The 19,965-nt window shown below is 34.9% G+C and overlaps 1 protein-coding gene across 1 annotated transcript; it reads left to right on the forward strand.

Moving 5' to 3' along the window:
- Window positions 1-2,124: 2,124 nt before the first annotated feature.
- On the forward strand, window positions 2,125-10,170 carry LOC139495154 (uncharacterized). Its single transcript, XM_071283333.1, has 6 exons — window positions 2,125-2,230; window positions 4,210-4,359; window positions 6,598-6,621; window positions 7,767-8,006; window positions 9,068-9,337; window positions 9,989-10,170. Exons 1-6 carry the CDS (start codon window positions 2,182-2,184, stop codon window positions 10,150-10,152), a joined length of 897 nt encoding a protein of 298 aa, XP_071139434.1. The 5' UTR covers window positions 2,125-2,181; the 3' UTR covers window positions 10,153-10,170.
- Window positions 10,171-19,965: the final 9,795 nt, after the last annotated feature.

Here is a 19,965-nt window from a genome sequence, read left to right on the forward strand (position 1 = left end):
CCATCATACAGGTTATTACTTGTATAAATATATTGTACAAGTAATAACCTGTACAAATTTTGTGGAGAAAAAGATAATAACTTGTACAACTCATTATCTTTCGTATTTTTTTAAATTTATATTGTGTTAGTTTTTCTGTTCTTATTTTCAAGTGTTTATCAGTATTATTTTTGAAATGTTAGAAGTTTACAAATGAACGAAGGACGCAAAGTAATGACATAAGCTCATGTGACATCTTATGCAAATTTAGCTAAACAGCTAGATTCCACGTAAATACGGACTTCTGGTGCAAAGTGACATGGTCGTTTAAAGCAAAAATAAATTGGTACCCTTCATTCATTTATTTCAGCTCTGGCCAAATGAGTTTAACATGTTTAAGTTCTGTAATTACATTAGCCGTAAATTCCCTTCCATTATCACTTTGCAGTATATGTGGAGATCCCATAAGTAGAAAAAAAGTGGTCCTGGTAGTGCATGATCCACTTGTATTCTTCATCTGGAAATGACTGATAGTCAACAAGGTCTACTTGACAACGGGAATTAAAGTCTGTAGAAGTGATAGGACGAACAACTAATTTTGTGGTTGCAGTACGACTTTTCCTCAAAATACACTGTTCACACATCTGAATGAAAATTCTGATAATTTCTCTGCTGATATTGGCAAATTGTTTTATTAACTCCTTGTATGTCTTGTGGATGCCTCCATGGCCAATTCCAGAATGTGCAGTTCTAATTAATGGATAAAGTTCATCTACTGTACAATAGTAAAACAAAAATGTCGCCTTTGAGAATGAGTTTTTCAATGCCTGCTACACTCAAAATATCATATTGCCTTAAGAAATATCTTTGAAGAGCAGTCTTTTTGGAACTTAATTTTTCCCAATAGTCTCTCTGTATCTTTCACGTGTAAATAATGAAATATTAAGAGATTTATTATTGTCATCACACAATTTAATTATTTCATCATTAAATTTCTTTTCTATACTGTTTTCCATCTCTGCACTTTAGTTTTGACTACTTAAATGAACAGTTTTGCTATATACTTGATATATTAAATGTACTCACATATTGAGAGTTTATACCTTTAGGCAAAGTAATGAATTACATGTATATGTTAAAAGGGAAACAATTTGTTGTGAACTTCAAATAGGCCAATGTAAAATAATGATTTGTACAAGTTATTATCTTTTTCTCCACAAAATTTGTACAGGTTATTACTTGTACAATTATATTTATACAAGTAATAACCTGTATGATGGAAAATTTTGTACAAGTAATAACCTGTACAAAATAATAACATGTACACGACATATATATGGATGTCCATGGGAATAATCTTTGAAAGCTTTGTCAACTTTGTCAACTTTGTATGTCTGATTTGTTTAGAAGGAACAAACACTCAGTATAAAAACAGCAACTTGTATTCAATATATGTATAGTCTTGTATGATTTTAAATTTTAGTTTCTTGTGTATAATTCGGAGTTTAGTATGACGTCCATTATCACTGTACTATTATGCATATTTTAGGGGCCAGCTGAAGGACACCTACGGGTGCGGGAATTCTCGCTACATTGAAGACCCATTGGTTGCCTTCGGCTGTTGTTTGCTCTATGGTCGGGTGGTTGTCGCTTTGACATATTCACCATTTCCTTTCTCAATTTTATATATATAAATAAGATGCGGTATGAGTGGCAATCTGACAACACTTGCCAAAGTGGATCGTCCTGTTTGGCTGTTCAGCATGTACAAGTACGCAGCCAAGTCCGGGTCAGAATTGTGACGTTAAATCCGAGCGATGTCGCGTGTATAATTTCTGCATTTTAAGAACCTTTGACGAGTTCGTAGGTGGCTTGTTTCAAAGCGAAATTGCTGTCCATATACAACCATTTAACAGTTTAAATTTTCCGACCTTCATCCCGGACGACCTCTTTAACCCAACTCTTGTCATGAACCATAATCAACCAACAATCAATCAGATATGACCTATATATGGTTACCCACCAAGTGTGAATGAATAATATTTTGAAATATCCGATGTTAAAATGAATGTACCATCTCTTAGTCTATCTGACGCATTATTTAGTATTTGTTATATTGATAAGATTATGTATGGACCAGAAACATCTGCTATGACATCAGAATTTACAGATAAGGTGTATTTACACCGGAAATAATTAACCATGTTTACCATTATACTTTTCCCATTGTGTTTATTAACGACAATAACAGGTATGTCATAATGAATTATTCAATTTCGAAAACCAAAATTTAAGAATAGCGTGATTATTTAATGCGTTTTTCGAAATTTTGGAAAAACTTTAAAGAAGCTGGAACGGATAGGCTGAGAATTAAAAATTTTAACATATTTCAAAACTTTTCCATATTTGTATTGAAATATTGTATCAATCATTAAGATATCGCAGGTTCAAACTTCTTGGTGTCTTAATAAATGATATTCTCCAACTCTTGTAGTCCACGTGAAGAGACAACATACAATTTATAAAAATACAAAATAAGAATACAGAAATTATTTTTGAAAGATAAATATTCATCGATTAAACTATATTTTTAAAAATTGTTATTGAACTATAATGTATTAATTTTTAAATTAATTATAGAATAACTGATTGAAGAAATCAAATAGAGAAAATTATTAAACGAATGACCGAATAACACATTAATTCACGAACGCGCGTCGTTAACCTTGAGTTAATCATCAATGTTAATTCAGCTGAATATTTTACGATATTTGATTTTTTTTTATTAAGCCCTGGTCACAACGAACCCACAACACAACTATGCAGCTCCACGACATGAAATTTTGTCAAATCGTAGGTCATCTGTGGTCGTCGTACAATGTACGACAGTCGCACGATATTTTGAGCATCGTGGCGCTGTCGTGTGAGGAAAATTGGACATGCACTTTTTTTGCTCTACGATTTTTTGTCGTGTCACAGTATTGTGGCTGTCGTGGGAGTGTCTTGCGATAAACACATTGTCGTGGGTATACCATTTTAATAATAAAATAAATAATCGTACGAATATCGCAAGACACTCGTGATACAGTCACGCGATTGTCTCACGAATACCAAATTTCGTACGATGCTCGCACAACATTGATTATCTGTCGTACGATAGAGGTACGTTTTGTGCTGCAACATATTTTCATTTTATTTAGAAGAATACAATTCGGCGGAATGAATGTTTGAAAAACACATACAGTCTGCCGTTTAAAGAGGATGGTTGTTCCACCAGAACGATTACGCTTGGCCCTGCTAAATAGGCGCCTTGACGGAATCCAACATGAGCAAAATATGATCCTGTTAGCGTTGATTCGAGCCCGTGAACAGCATAGGAACCAGCTAAACGCCCGACGTTGGTGAGTTATGCCATGGATCGAACTGCGCCAGATGTTTTGGGCAGTATAGTACACGGATGCAAGAGTCGAAGCGTGAATCTACCGGTGATTTCGTTGGATTCATGCAGATGGAGCCTCGTATGTTTAAAGAACTTGTTCAGAAAGTCTCCCCTCACATCACTAACCCAATTAATCGGATCTGCTTTATATACAAGTAGTTCGGAGTCAAACGCGCAAGTGACCCACGACTGTTGTGCGACAGTCATACGACAGTGGCACGACAGTGGCACGACAGTGGCACGACAGTGGCACGACAGTGACACGACAGTAACACGCGCACCATGACATGAAAACCTAAAAAATATAAACAAACCCACGACAGTACAATAAAGTTTTTTTGTGTCGTGTATCCATCGTGGAATCATCGTGGACAAGTCGTAGCTGATGTGACCACTGAAATATTTTTTTGACATTATGCACGACAACTATTTAATAAATCTTCTACGAAAAAGAAATCGTACGATCTGTTGTGACCGGGGCTTTAAAAAAATGTTATAACTTCCCTTATCTGGCTATAGGACTCTGTTTAGGGGTTGTCAGTTACCTGTAAAAAGGAATACATACATGAACATAACTATCGCACGTCAAAATGTTCAGCCAATTTGAAATCAAATTTGTCTTTTATTATTTGCAGTCCGTTGGTGTAAAACATTTCAGAACCGACGCAACAGAAACTTTGTGGAGGTCTCAAACTTAACACCCAGACCTGTAACGGATATCGCCTTTGCCAAACATGTCGATTGATTTATTAATAAGATTGTTGAATTCTTAATTTTACTATGTCCCACAGCTCAGTTTGGTGGACCCAGTTTTGGACAACAGGTTCAAGTTAATAGAACCTCTGGACTACCATGTTCTAAAACAGTGTCATGTATGCCAGCGCCATGGTGCCAAAGGAAAGTAGATTCAGATGGCTGCCGGAAGTGTTCTTGCTCTATGGGTACGAACAATAATCAGCACTCAAACTGATAAAGTTTTATGATTAAGTAATTTATTTAGAACCCACTTACCGCAATGGTTTGGTGACATACTTAAGAACAAAAGATACCAAAATCCACTCATAAATCGAACAAAAAAAACAACTCTCAATGACATGGTAAAAAAAAAAAAAAAAATGACGAAAACAGAGACAAAAGGGAAATCCACTCTTAAATCGAAAAAAAAAACACCTATCAATGCCATGGTAAAAAAAAAAAACGAAAAATGACGGAAATAGCACGCAGCAGTTCAAAAACCACAACTTAGCAAACCTATGATTGAGCTTATCGAACCCCAATTCTAATATGACGTCCTTATTACGCTTTGTAAACAAAGCCGTGTTCTAATGAGCACAAAATATGTTTGACACATGTGCACGAACTTACTGTTTATATTAACGTTATTTCCATCGTTATCCTTTAAAATATATACATTTAAGCAGCTAACATAAACTTTTATTATATTTTTTTATGAAACAACATAATTATATTTACCCTGCTCGTAGTTTTTAAACTTATCAAATTTGAAATGCAATGCACAGACTCCTCGAGGAGGAAACGGGAACAGCCAAACATTTTTACGGTAATTTCGTACACTTCGACCTCTAAAAATGATTTTTCGTAGTTTCACTTTCATTGTTGACATTCGTTTTCTTTAAATAACCAGTACACGTACAATTCATGCGTTGTCAATCTCTAGCTATGAGTTAAATTGAAGTTCACATGAATACGGATATAAAGAGGTCGACTCATTCACTTGCAAGTATAGTGAGCGGTTACATAAACGATCAGTATTGGTATAATAAATAAACATATTAAACTGATTCATGGTTTTGTAAGATTCTTTTTGGGCTAGAGATTATTTTATTACAACATGGCTTATTTTTATTTCATATGTTTTGGTGCATACAGTTTTTATTGACAGAAGTGCTTACTTGTTTACTTTTTTTCCTGGTTTTGTTGACAACTTTATATTGTGATTGAAAGTCAATCCCAGACTTCAATTTACCTGTAACGTGTTCTAAAGAAATGTAGTGACATATTTGTTTTTGGTGAAAAGTCGTTTTGTATCAATGTAATTTACTTGTTTAACTAATTTACAAAAATATACTTTTCGTGCGTTCTATGTATTTTATTTTATCACGGTATTGCTTTTTTAGAGTTAAGTCAAATACCACTCTGATTAAAATGCAAATCCTGTATTTAAGTGTTGAAGAATCTAAGAATTGTGCCGGTAATTATTACATCAAATTTCTACCTACACATTTTTAATGGTGTGTAATATTCGGATAAAACCAGAAGATCCCGAATGTCTGTAAGACCCCGTTCACACTAGGACATTTTTATCGATTTAAACTAGACCGGTCCACTTAAGATCGGTTTAAGGGTTAATGTGAACGCATTGAATCGATCTTCAATCGGTCTAAACTAAAACACCAAAAGAGTTAGTTTAGTTTGAATCGATCTAAAGTAAACCGATCTTACTTTAGATGTGAACGCAGAGATCGGTTTAAACTAGTACGATTGAATCGAAAATAACGTATGCGCATGTATATGTATAGCGGCAAAACTATCTCAGAGGTTCGTTGTTTAACCCATATATCTCTGTTAAAAGACCTTTAAAACAAACTGTAAACATGTGGTCTTCGCCATAGCATAGATTTGCGAAATCTCTGTCTTCTCTTTTCTTATGTTGATTTTTTTCTTTGCAGGAACCGCAGTATTTCCGGCGTCGTGTTGTAACTTCGTTGCTACAGTTTTTTTTCAAAATTAAAGAAAACTGCAATAACACCAGTATCAAAATTTTAAATTTTGATTCAAAAGAAACAATAACTTTATCCAAATTTGTTTCCAAGTGTGTGCATCAGTGTATCAGCACATGAATTTGATAAATCAGTTCTATTTATACACAGTGTTTACAGTTTTACGGGCAAAAAGGTTAGATCGATTGCGTTTTTAATTGTAGTGTGAACGCAGTGGTTCACATTAGACCGATAGAGATCGTTATGAATAAAGATAATGTGAATGTTAACTGGTTTTATTTAGATCGATTCAAATTAGATCGATAAAAAAAATGCTAGTGTGAACAGGGTCTAAGACGCGAAGTAGAATGAAGCGTTTTCAGATCATTGTAAGCAAAACTTTTACGTAGAATCTGTAATTGAATTAGATTGGTTAAATACGTTTATGTTTATTTTCAGGTGGATTTGCCGGTGGACTCGCAGGTAAAGGAGGTACTCTTGGGGTGTCGAGTTCACGGAATAGATTCCCAGCAATGTCCTCAATGATGGGCTCGGGGATGCATGGCTCCCCAGGAATGTCAGCAATGTCGGGCTCGGAGACGAAAGGCTCTCCAGCAATGTCGTCAATGTTTGGTTCAGGGATGAATGGCTTTCCCGGTTTTCCTAGCTTTAACGGAAAAGGCAAATATAAACCTTCAAAAAAGCTTGTCATGTCTTGGCTTGACTTGTTGCTTGCTACTGCACCAAAACACGTGCGCATTGTGCTTAATTATGCTTTGCTTTCGTCAGTTTTAGAATGTTGGACCAGACTGCAGATAGTGATAGTGAACAATTGTCAACATACAGTTGTAGCGTCTGACACGTAATCGTAAATAGAAACTTCATTTTTATTAAGTAGAACCAAATCTCTGAAAGAAACAATGTCAAATATATTACTTAGTCACAAGTGGACATTATTTTACGGTTTTGTTATATTAGTTCAAGAACTTATATCCAGAGCAATATTCAATATTTTATTCATAAATTTGAGTAAATAAAATATGTACACCTCACTTCAAATAAATGCTACGTCCTATTTGATGTGTCAACCAAAACGTTAAGATGAATCCGTGATTTTAAGTCAAGATTGTCTTCGTTGTATTATCTGTATTGATTGGGTTTACAGATAGAGAATAACGGTCCTAAAACAGAAAGAATAGAGAAATGGACAGAAATTAACAAAGAAATAAAGAATAGAAAAATAAAGCTCGCTGAATCCCAATGTTAGAATGGTGGCATCGACAAAATTGATATTGATGTCATCTGATAATCGATTAATCGGTTGTAATTGCATGCTTTTCACGATCGAAACTTTTGATTTTATTATCAAAATTATCTGGATTTTATCATTTTAAAGTATGTATTGTTTATATTTGTTTAGGGGCCAGCTGAAGGACGCCTCCGGGTGCGAGAATTTTTCGCTACATTGAAGACCTGTTGGTGACCTTCTGCTGTTGTTTTTTTTCTATGGTCGGGTTGTTGTCTCTTTGGCACATTCCCCATTTCCATTCTCAATTTTATTTATGTTGATTTATTAGAATATGATCAAAAACATCGAATAACTGGTTTTTTTTTCTTTTCTTAAATAGGCCAATCTTCATTTATGAATCCGATGGCTTCCATGTTTCATCAAATGGGCGGTAGTGGAGGATTCAACAGCTTGACAGGACCATCTGGAATAGGTACGGGTGCATTACCAAACTCTAACCAACCAATTCCTACAACAAAGACAGCATGTGATAGCGCCCCCTACACGTGTTCGCTTCCTCCACCATGGTGTCAAAGAGTCGTCAATTCTGACAGTTGTGTAGTTTGTTATTGTGGACAAGGTGAGTTACATCTCTTGGAATATGATTGGTTAAAAATTAAAAGCGTCCGCGTGGAGACCGTTTATATTCCATATTAGGTTAGTAGGGGGCGGGGCTTATTTCAATACACGGTTTGAAGTGTGGTGTCCTTTTATAAAAAAAAACGGTACTGAGAAAAAATCATAAAGGCTACAACAGACGAAGAAATTGATGACGAAGATTGAAAGAAACTCATAAAACACATTTAAAGCTAACAAGTTGTTATTGTTGGCATCTGTTTTTGTATGATTAATGGACGTAGTTTCTTAATATAAACGGTATTGAAGACTTGCTTATTCTAATAGGTCACTAGTCTAAATATCAAACGTTATAAAGATAGTCGGTCTGACAGTGATTTTCCTAGTGTTTAAGGGAAGGGGTTCAGGGCAAATGCAATTGGGAATAAAAGTTGGTGAAATGTTGGATTTGCGGAAAATGTATTAGTTCGCACCAGCCGCGTGCAACTTGGTCCCCACGAAAATTTTGAGCAAAATTCTGCATTCTAAGAAGGAATAAGTTATAATTGCATAAATCGTGAACAATTTCAAGAGATTTTAAAACAAAATACCACATTACGACACCAAAAAAAAACCTTACAATGATGTCTATACAATTGGGAATATTAGTGCTGAAAATTGGGGAAAAAGAGCATATTTCTCATTGGGACAGGGGCCCATATTCGGACACAAATAAGAGAGTTGGAAAATCCCTGGGTCAGATAAGTTCGTTACATAGTGTGCTAGTGACCTGATACGGTATATATGGGGTCAGTAAATTCCATATGGGATGAGAGCGAATCATATCCCCTTCTTTTAAACTATTCTCTTGCGTGGCATTTACTCACGGAAAGGAAGTAAGTAATCAGTATTTCAAGTCGGTGTTTTCATACATACAATCAAAATAGAATAAATATGAATATTCAACCTACTTATTTTGGACTGAAGGTTGTTCGTTAGGTGTTGGGTTTTTTGGTTTTTTTTGTTATTAGAATTTACATTCTACATCTTTATCTAATGATTGGAACTATGCAAACTACATTGTAGAATTAAAACAACATTTTGAAAATATACAGACGGGTAAGAATAACCAATCAACGCAAGGTGCATCGAATATAACGGAAACAACAACGCCCAAAACAACACAGGAAGTATCAACTACGACTGTGCCAAAACAAGCCACAACGACTTCCTGTTTACAAAATTTCTTTTGTACCACAATATGTGATCATGGTTACATGACAGACACAAACGGATGTCCACTATGTCAGTGCATACAGCCGGGTAGTTCTGGCGTCGTAACTACGAATGTACCAGGTATTGTAATAAATATTTTATATATAAAATACGAGATGAGATGAGGTATGATTGTCAATAGGATAACTCGCAAAAAGAGACCAAATTACACAGAAATTAACAACTATTTATCACCATACGGCCTTCAACAATGCGCAAAGCCCATACTGCATAGTCAGCTATAAAAGGCTCTGAAATGACAAATGTAAGTCAATTTAAAATAGAAAACTAACAGCCTTATTTATGTACAAAATAATGAACGAAAAACAAATATGTTACACTGCAACAAACGACAACCACTGCATAACAGGCTCCTGGCCTTGAACAGACATATAATGAATGTGGCGGGGTTAAACTAAACTAGTTTGTTGTCACCAAATACTCAGAAGTAGAAAACGCAAAACAGTTTTCTTTGTTGAAAATGACACTTTAAAAGATGAAAAGCGAAGGTTTATACCAAATGAACCAGTACTACCCATAATGCTTTAAAGTTTAAAACGCTGTTCAATTCCAACTAACCAAAAACATGCAGAGAGCTGTTTTATTTCAAAAAACCAAAATCATTCGGAGAGCTGTTTCAATGTCTTACGATGTATCAACTTTAAATGAACTCATTCTACACAATCATAATTTAATTATACACTTAACTATTTCTTGAAAAACGTCTTTCAGTTACTAAGATTACTACAGTGTCCCCAATTGTCACTTTCGGAAGTTCGTCTGGTACAATCATGTGTCCTGGTATATTCGACTGTACTCTTATGTGTATGTCAGGATACAAGATAGACTCACAAGGATGTCCTGTGTGTAAATGTCTTAGTGGATCACAGACTTGAAATAAATCGTTTATTTTGTGCGCTGTTACATTTTCTTATCATATTAAAAATTAGTGAAAAACATGGATCATTTTTTTCTTTTACTTTGTACACATCAACCGAGCTATAAACAACTGTCATCCACGTTGGAGATTTAGCTAGCTATAAAACCAGAGTAAACCAGTCATTTTTTTTCGGGAAATGCCTTTGCCATGACAGAATATGGACAATTATTTTCCTTTTTGTTTCGCTTTTTTTTATAGGTGTTATGGACTTTAAAACATTTTTTATTTACCATGCTGTTCGGTATTTTGTTGTACTTTTTGCAATGTCACATGATAAGATAAGACAGCTATTGCTGAGTTTCCTGACTTTTTAACTGGTTCAAATTTTTCAAACCTTAGTAGCATTCACTGTATTACAGCTTTTTGTGTGGACGTTGAGGTTCTTGTCGTATTTTTTTTTAAGGATTTGATTGAATTATCAATTCCCCAATGTAACAATTCTTATAAATTTAGAGTAACTCCCTGAATGATTAAGACGAGCATAACCAACCAGATTCAAATTTGACAGTAAGTAAGATAATAGAAAAACAAAGGATATGGGGTATCCATCAATGACACAAAATCAGCACATGCACAGCAAACAAAAACATTCACAAAAAGCAAAGGAGCAGTGCTTTTATTGCAGTTTTTGTCTCAAAATCACAACACGGACCAAAGTCACACCACGGACCAAAGTCACACCACGGACCAAAATATAAACCATTCTGGACTAACCTCTCTGCAAGATATCCTCTGAAACGTGCGAGTTCCGAAAATATAGTATTGTTAGAAATGAATCAAATTTAATGTTTAATATTTGTGAAATGGTTGTAAATAGTTATCAAAGGTACCAGGATTATAATTTAGTACGCCAAACGCGCGTTTCGTCTACATAAGACTCACCAGTGACGCTCAGATCAAACTATTATTTATAAAGCCAAATAAGTACAAAGTTGAAGAGCATTGAGGATCCAAAATTCAAAACGTTTTGCCACATACGGCTAAAGTAATCAATGCCTGGGATAAGAAAATCCTTAGTTTTTCGACAAATTCAAAGTTTTGTAAACAGTAAATTTATTAAAAAAACATGACCACATTATTGATATTCATGTCAACACCGAAGTTTTGATAAATAGTATTGAGAATACTTAATATTTGAATTTAGACAGTTTTTATCAACTTTTTTTGAGTCAAATAGATACATGTACTGAAGTAGATAATCATCGATCTATTCATACTCATATGCAGATTAATTAGTTTATGTTACGTAAACTGCCCTTGTTTTAGACTTTATATTGAATCGTAGTTATCCCCCATTGACTTTGGACTCAAGGCGAACTGTCAGTTTTCAGAGTTTGATGTATCGAAAAAAAAATTATTTCGTGTATTATTAGAAAATTTTGATTAGTAATAAAATGTTAACTGGAATATGAGTTGCTCTTTATTAAAGTAAGGGAATATGATACGGTTGACAATAATACACCCTAAACCTGAGAAAAACGACACCTACTAGTCTTCACAAGCAAACAATCCCAATATGTAAAATATAAGGATATGCAAAACAACGGTCGTGAGGAATTATATCACTCATAACTCCGAAATTTTACTTTGCATGGCCCAACATTTAACTAACAACCCAACTGTCATTTTCCCGTGGCTGTTCAAATTTCCACGACCTTCATCCCGTAGGGCCTCTATCACAAGACATACACATTGTATTAATTGTGAACTTGTTCTTGTCCTGAACATTCATTAAAATATTTGCCACTGGACGTTAAGCAACCAACAGTTAATCAATTGTTTTCCTGAGGAAGCGCCCATCTATGTGTCTATATTTATACTTATTGACGTCATACCTGATACAGCACGACACATTTTAGGTAAAGCTTAGGGCTGCCAGAAATGTTTTTGCAAAATGTCACGCTCTCTGAACGTGCTGTTATACCGCAATTCTACGCTCAATGCGTGCTTTATAATCAAAACATTTTTTCCGACGTAGTCGGTATAGTTTCGGTTTGTGTCCTTTGAACTTAAGGACGCTTAACTATGGCAACAGAATACGCATGCTCGAAAATCCTTTCTGTGATTGGACAAAATGCTGTCATGGTGGGTGATTTGGTTGTGTTTGAAAAAACGACTCGTTAATTATAACGTGATGGAAAGCAAGTGAAAAACTATACATATTTGAACTAGATCTTACAAAGATTTATATTTTTATTAAAATAATTGTTTCTCCAATAGCTCTTTGCATCCGTGACAGCTGTTTATTCGGGACAATTATATAATTTTTAATGTAAACTTTGTTGTACGAACGTACGTGACTTTTAGAACGCACCTACGCATGTGAGATTTCCGCGGGGTTTTGGTGAATGTAAACAGAAAGATACGAGGACCGAGAATACTGAACACAAACAGAAAAAACGTTATTTAAATGGTATCTTTGTGTTTCTGAAGGTTATCGGCATGATAGTTTTAAACATATACTCAAATTTAAATACGTCGGATATCTTTTTTAAAGATAGTTCGTGTTTTTCAGTAAGTCAACGGTAAAGAACGGATGTCCAGATTCAATTCTTGGCACAAATTGTCAAAGTTGATACAAATGAACAGCACTGTTAATGCTGCAGTTAACCTCGTAGCCACACGATGAGGGTGTGTATACGTCTAAAACCCTCGTACTCTCGAGGAGTCTTACAACTTATGCATATATCCCCATGGCTATGAATTCTGCAATTTCAAATCTTCAAAGCCATGTTATCTTAACTTTGCATAAAGTGGCATTCGTTTCATAATATATACATTATGCTGACTTGTGATAAAAAGAGAATAAACGTTTATAATTGTAAATTCATATAACATCACACTGGTTCCCGAAAGTTTAGTAGTACACATCTGTTACCTCTGATCTGAGCAACAAGCAAAATGTTCCTTCTTATTTGATTTTTAAAATAAAATTAAATCAAGTTTCTACAGGGATCTCAAGTTCTGTTAATTTGAAACCTAAATATCAAAATTTGACTAACATTGTTTACTAATTTACAACTGAAGCTACATCAGTTTTTAAGAATAGCTACAAATAAACAAATCAAAAGGTTTAAATAAAAGACTAACATCGTCAATGTTGTCTGATACTCTCATTGAACAATAAAAATGTTAACTTATTCCTCACTCAGTTGTCCCAAAGGGCAATCATACCATATCTACTTTATATTTAGACAATCGTGTTGCATATGCATATTGTTATATAGGTTTGAATTCCCGGTTTTCCATGACCCACAGTTTAATGCCAGGAACCACATCAAAAAGATTGTTCATATTGTATTTAATGTATTCCTAACTTGTACATACTCTGAGCTTTTATAGCTTGAAATGTCACAAAATATCAACATGAAGACCAATTTGGACCTCTGGACTTATTTATCTCTCCAAAGCCTGAATTTCATGACTGAATATATATCACAGGTAATGTGTCCTTTCAGACGTTACCCATTGTCTCGTATGTATGATCTTAAAATGTGTGGTCCGAGTAACCTGTTTGTCAGTATTGGAATAATGCTACCAAAGACGTTTTGCTTTGTGTGCCTTTGCTGATTTAAATTATGCACCGCGAGGTCTAGAGATATGTAGATCGTCTGCAGTTTTTTTTAAAGGAAAGAAGATGCTAGCAGTAATTTACTTATAAACCATACTTAAAAGTTACTTCTATTAAAATAAAGAAGAAACGCAGGACAAAAGCGTTTGCTGAAAATCTGAGGTTTAAATATATGGTTTCAACTGATTTTTTAAATATCTCTCGCCGCAATATAGCCTTTTTGTGCTGTTGCCGCAATATAGCCGTTTTGTGCTGATGCCGCAATAAATCCTTTTTGTGCTGATGCCGCAATATAGCCGTTTTGTGATGTTGCGACGTAAAGCAATCAACATTTGGAACTGCAATTTTGTTTACATTATTTACCATTTCTGGGTTTTTTTTATGTCTTTACGAAAATAATTTGATGTTGACAATGTTGAAACTGATATTCCGATGATATAAACACACAATTCGAATTGGAAAAAAAATCATAAATTATTTTTTCTTTTCATTGTATAACTACTACTGGGCCATCTTTCCTTGTTTATGGCTTAGTGATGAATACAATATGAATTCGGATTCTAATCACCAAAATACAGGTCAATAAGTAGGACTATGTTTTGTAATATCAAGTTACACTACGACCTTAAACTAACTTGTAAGAGACCGAACGTCATTCAATTGGAATATATAAGCATCGAGCTTTGTCATTGATTAGCAAACCATTTATAAGTTTTGACGGTTCTTTACATAATTTGATAATGCAAATTTGCCCTAACCTTGGATTAATCTCTGGGGTCAAATGAAGTGTATATTTGTTATATACTTATTTCATAAGTAGCATGTTGAGGATTGTGAAATATCTGACATTTATTTTATAAGTTATGTATTAAAAATGTTTGTAAAATTTCTATTTTAACCATTTTAAATCAACAACGTCAACAACACGACCTTCAACGATGAGCAAAACCCACACTGCATAGTAACTAAGCTATTAAAAAGATTTTTCATTAAAAATATATTATTTGTTCGAATTACAAAAACATCGGAAGTCAAGAGATGTTTTCGATAAAAAGATAAAAACGACATCTTGTAAAGCCAGACAAATGAATATTGATAATTATTTGTTTCATAAGTACTTCTCTACAAATGAGGGACGAAAGATACCAAAGGGACAGTCAAACTCATAAATCTAAAACAAACTGACAACGCCATGGCTAAAAATGAAAAAGACAAACAAACAACAGCACACATGACACAACATAGAAAACTAAAGAAAGTCTAAGCAACGAAAATAAATGACGTCTTTGCCGAATATACAAACAAGACATTGAGTATGGAAAATAAATAGGAAATAACTCCATTGTATTTATAACATGAAATACATGCACGCATGACGTATAACGTACTGTTATTTTGTTAATATTTGGGGGTACACATTTTTTGGCGAGGAAATAATTATCTCTTTCAGTGCTTCTCGTTAATAATATGTTTTAGTTATTCAAACTTCGAGAACAACAATTTATCTTTTGTGGAGGGAGGGGCGATCTCTCTAAGATTTTATGAAAAAAACTTAATTCTTAATTTGTTGCTACCATTATTTGGTCTTAGATGAAAAGGGGAAAATATAGATTGTTCCATTCAAGTTTGTAGAATCAGGTACACATACACTAAATTGCCTTTCCAATGAAGATCTTCCAAGATAGAAGCAATTACAGTGCAAGGCATGACTTTTTTCTACAGGTACCAACAAGGCAAATGGTAACGTCACGTAAGATAACGCATGTACATTCTACGTGCATTTTGGTAGTTCACTTTATCTATAGAATGCACTGCAATTTTAGTCAGATCACAATCTGGTTCCTAAATTACAATACAGCGAGTCAGCAAAAATTAAAATTGAGAACGAAAACGGAGAATATGTCGGAGACAACAACCCGACCAAAGAGCAGAAAACAGCACAAGGCCAACAAACAAGAGTAACAGAGGCTAGACCTGACTTGGGACAGGCTCCAACCTGTTGTAGGGTTAGTAGATACATATAAGAAGAGTGGTATGAGTGCCAAATGAGACAACTCTTCATCCAAGTCACAATTTCTAAAAGTAAACCATTTAAGTCAAAGTACGCTCTTCAACACGGAGCCTTGACTCAGGGGGCTCACACCCAATAGCAAGCTATAAAGGACCCAAACAATTACTAGTGCTAAACCTTTCAAACGGGAAAACCAACGGTCTAATCTTATACAATATAAAAAAAAACGTGAAACGAGAAACAATTATGAACATTACTCAATGGTTGTTACTCAAAGGACATGGTTATTACTCAATGGTTGTTACTCAAAAGACATGGTTATTACTCAAATGACATGGTTATTACTTAAGGATCTGGTTATTACACAAAGGACATGATTATGGGACATGGTTATTACTTAAAGGACATGGTAATTACTCACTGTCGTTATTCTATACCAAGTACAGAAGGAAAGGACATGGTGGTTATTACTCACTGTCGTTATTCTATACCAAGTAGAGAAGGAAAGGACATGGTGGTTATTACTCACTGTCGTTATTCTATACCAAGTACAGAAGGAAAGGACATGGTGGTTATTACTCACTGTCGTTATTCTATACCAAGTAGAGAAGGAAAGGACATGGTGGTTATTACTCACTGTCGTTATTCTATACCAAGTAGAGAAGGAAAGGACATGGTGGTTATTACTCACTGTCGTTATTCTATACCAAGTACAGAAGGAAAGGACATGGTGGTTATTACTCACTGTCGTTATTCTATACCAAGTAGAGAAGGAAAGGACATGGTGGTTATTACTCACTGTCGTTATTCTATACCAAGTAGAGAAGGAAAGGACTTGGTGGTTATTACTCACTGTCGTTATTCTATACCAAGTAGAGAAGGAAAGGACTTGGTGGTTATTACTCACTGTCGTTATTCTATACCAAGTAGAGAAGGAAAGGACATGGTGGTTATTACTCACTGTCGTTATTCTATACCAAGTAGAGAAGGAAAGGACATGGTGGTTATTACTCACTGTCGTTATTCTATACCAAGTACAGAAGGAAAGGACATGGTGGTTATTACTCACTGTCGTTATTCTATACCAAGTACAGAAGGAAAGGACATGGTGGTTATTACTCACTGTCGTTATTCTATACCAAGTACAGAAGGAAAGGACATGGTGGTTATTACTCACTGTCGTTATTCTATACCAAGTACAGAAGGAAAGGACATGGTGGTTATTACTCACTGTCGTTATTCTATACCAAGTAGAGAAGGAAAGGACATGGTGGTTATTACTCACTGTCGTTATTCTATACCAAGTACAGAAGGAAAGGACATGGTGGTTATTACTCACTGTCGTTATTCTATACCAAGTACAGAAGGAAAGGACATGGTGGTTATTACTCACTGTCGTTATTCTATACCAAGTACAGAAGGAAAGGACATGGTGGTTATTACTCACTGTCGTTATTCTATACCAAGTAGAGAAGGAATGGACATGGTGGTTATTACTCACTGTCGTTATTCTATACCAAGTAGAGAAGGAAAGGACATGGTGGTTATAACTCACTGTCGTTATTCTATACCAAGTAGAGAAGGAAAGGACATGGTGGTTATTACTCACTGTCGTTATTCTATACCAAGTAGAGAAGGATAGGACATGGTGGTTATTACTCACTGTCGTTATTCTATACCAAGTAGAGAAGGATAGGACATGGTGGTTATTACTCACTGTCGTTATTCTATACCAAGTACAGAAGGAAAGGACATGGTGGTTATTACTCACTGTCGTTATTCTATACCAAGTACAGAAGGAAAGGACATGGTGGTTATTACTCACTGTCGTTATTCTATACCAAGTACAGAAGGAAAGGACATGGTGGTTATTACTCACTGTCGTTATTCTATACCAAGTACAGAAGGAAAGGACATGGTGGTTATTACTCACTGTCGTTATTCTATACCAAGTACAGAAGGAAAGGACATGGTGGTTATTACTCACTGTCGTTATTCTATACCAAGTACAGAAGGAAAGGACATGGTGGTTATTACTCACTGTCGTTATTCTATACCAAGTAGAGAAGGAAAGGACATGGTGGTTATTACTCACTGTCGTTATTCTATACCAAGTAGAGAAGGAAAGGACATGGTGGTTATTACTCACTGTCGTTATTCTATACCAAGTAGAGAAGGAAAGGACATGGTGGTTATTACTCACTGTCGTTATTCTATACCAAGTAGAGAAGGAAAGGACATGGTAGTTATTACTCACTGTCGTTATTCTATACCAAGTAGAGAAGGAAAGGACATGGTGGTTATTACTCACTGTCGTTATTCTATACCAAGTAGAGAAGGAAAGGACATGGTGGTTATTACTCACTGTCGTTATTCTATACCAAGTAGAGAAGGAAAGGACATGGTAGTTATTACTCACTGTCGTTATTCTATACCAAGTACAGAAAGAAAGGACATGGTGGTTATTACTCACTGTCGTTATTCTATACCAAGTAGAGAAGGAAAGGACATGGTGGTTATTACTCACTGTCGTTATTCTATACCAAGTACAGAAGGAAAGGACATGGTAGTTATTACTCACTGTCGTTATTCTATACCAAGTAGAGAAGGAAAGGACATGGTAGTTATTACTCACTGTCGTTATTCTATACCAAGTAGAGAAGGAAAGGACATAGATATAGGAAGACATGGTTATTACTCACTGTCGTTATTCTTCAGGTGCAATAATATAGTAAAAATAAGTACATGATATCAAACATGCTGTTTTTAAAATTGAGTTATTAAATTTATTATTTTAAAAAGCTTACTGAAGACCATTTTATTTTAATTTAATGTGAGACCTCTAAATCAATGTTGGAGTTTATTACCTAGAAACATTTTTATCTTTAATTTGCTTTTTCTCTTTTTTTTTTCAGGGTTAACAATTCGAAACATTCTTTGAATAGTCATACTTTTAATAGGAGTTAACTAATTGAAGCATCATTCCAGTCAGCTGAGAGGTATTTTGGAAAACTAATTATGTTTTGTCATTGAGACTCTAATAAATTATTTGTTTGTTTGTTTGTTTGTTAGGATATGCCTGTTACCCAATCCAATTAATTTTTTTTAAATAAAATATTGTTTAAACTAAACCAAGGAAAGGACAATAAAATGACCAAAAATGTCGACTTAGAAAATAATTAACAGTATAACTCATTACATAAAAAAACTAAAGACTGAGCAATACGAACCGATAGGCAGATTATGCTCCACATATGAACCCCGTCGTATTGATTTTGCCACTTAAAAACGTTGTAGAAGATTTAGTAAGCATTATGTGCAAATTTAAGATAGTAATAAAAAAAAATCCGCTTGAAATAGTAATGTATCATTTTGCGTAAACTGGAATCCGCTGCACTCAACCAAAGTGCAGTACCCAGAATATTTGTTTTTGCTTAGCAAATAGAGTAGCAACGTCGCCATTCTTCACAACTCGGCCGATTCCGTACCTTCGTATAGAAAGAGAGTAGCGGGTTCACCCGAGGATTGCCGATTGGCAACGTCGCAACAGTTTCGGAGTATGCAACAATAACGATATCTGTAAATAAATAAATTTTGGATGTAACACGTCTTCTGATTGTCTGACAGTGTTTTGTGCATCAGCTCATAGAAATAATGTTGTCATGTGATCGTGACGTTTATGGCACGCCGTTTTTATAAATTTTCAAACTTGAAGATATCTTATTTATTTAACAAGATATCTTATTAAGTATTAGACGTTACCGACGTTTTTACATGCACACTTCGAAATAACACAACCTTCGATTGGAAAACTGACAATCCAAGTCGATTAAGATTCGAGTCGATTGCACTGCATGAGCGGGGTTCGAACTCACAGCCTCAGTGTTGACTGGCTAGTGATTACAGTAGTAACTACTTAGACCACTTGGCTACCGAGGCCCCTAATTCGAAATTGGGTGACTTTGGATATTCTTATTTTTTAATCCCGGTTGAATTAAAGCTCTGGAATTATCTACGTGTTATTGGCATCTCTGGTTTTCAAATAGTTTAATTTTGAGCGTTGCTAATGAAGGTAAATCCAGGGCGTCAGACGAACACAATTTACGAATTGTTCCTTTCATCTGATACACCATTTCCGTTCTTTTTCATTATGAAATAAATACTATTCCGTTGTTGCCATAATTGAA

This window comes from Mytilus edulis, chromosome 11 (genome assembly GCF_963676685.1).
Source record: "Mytilus edulis chromosome 11, xbMytEdul2.2, whole genome shotgun sequence".
In the NCBI taxonomy this organism is placed as follows: Eukaryota; Metazoa; Mollusca; class Bivalvia; order Mytilida; family Mytilidae; genus Mytilus; species Mytilus edulis.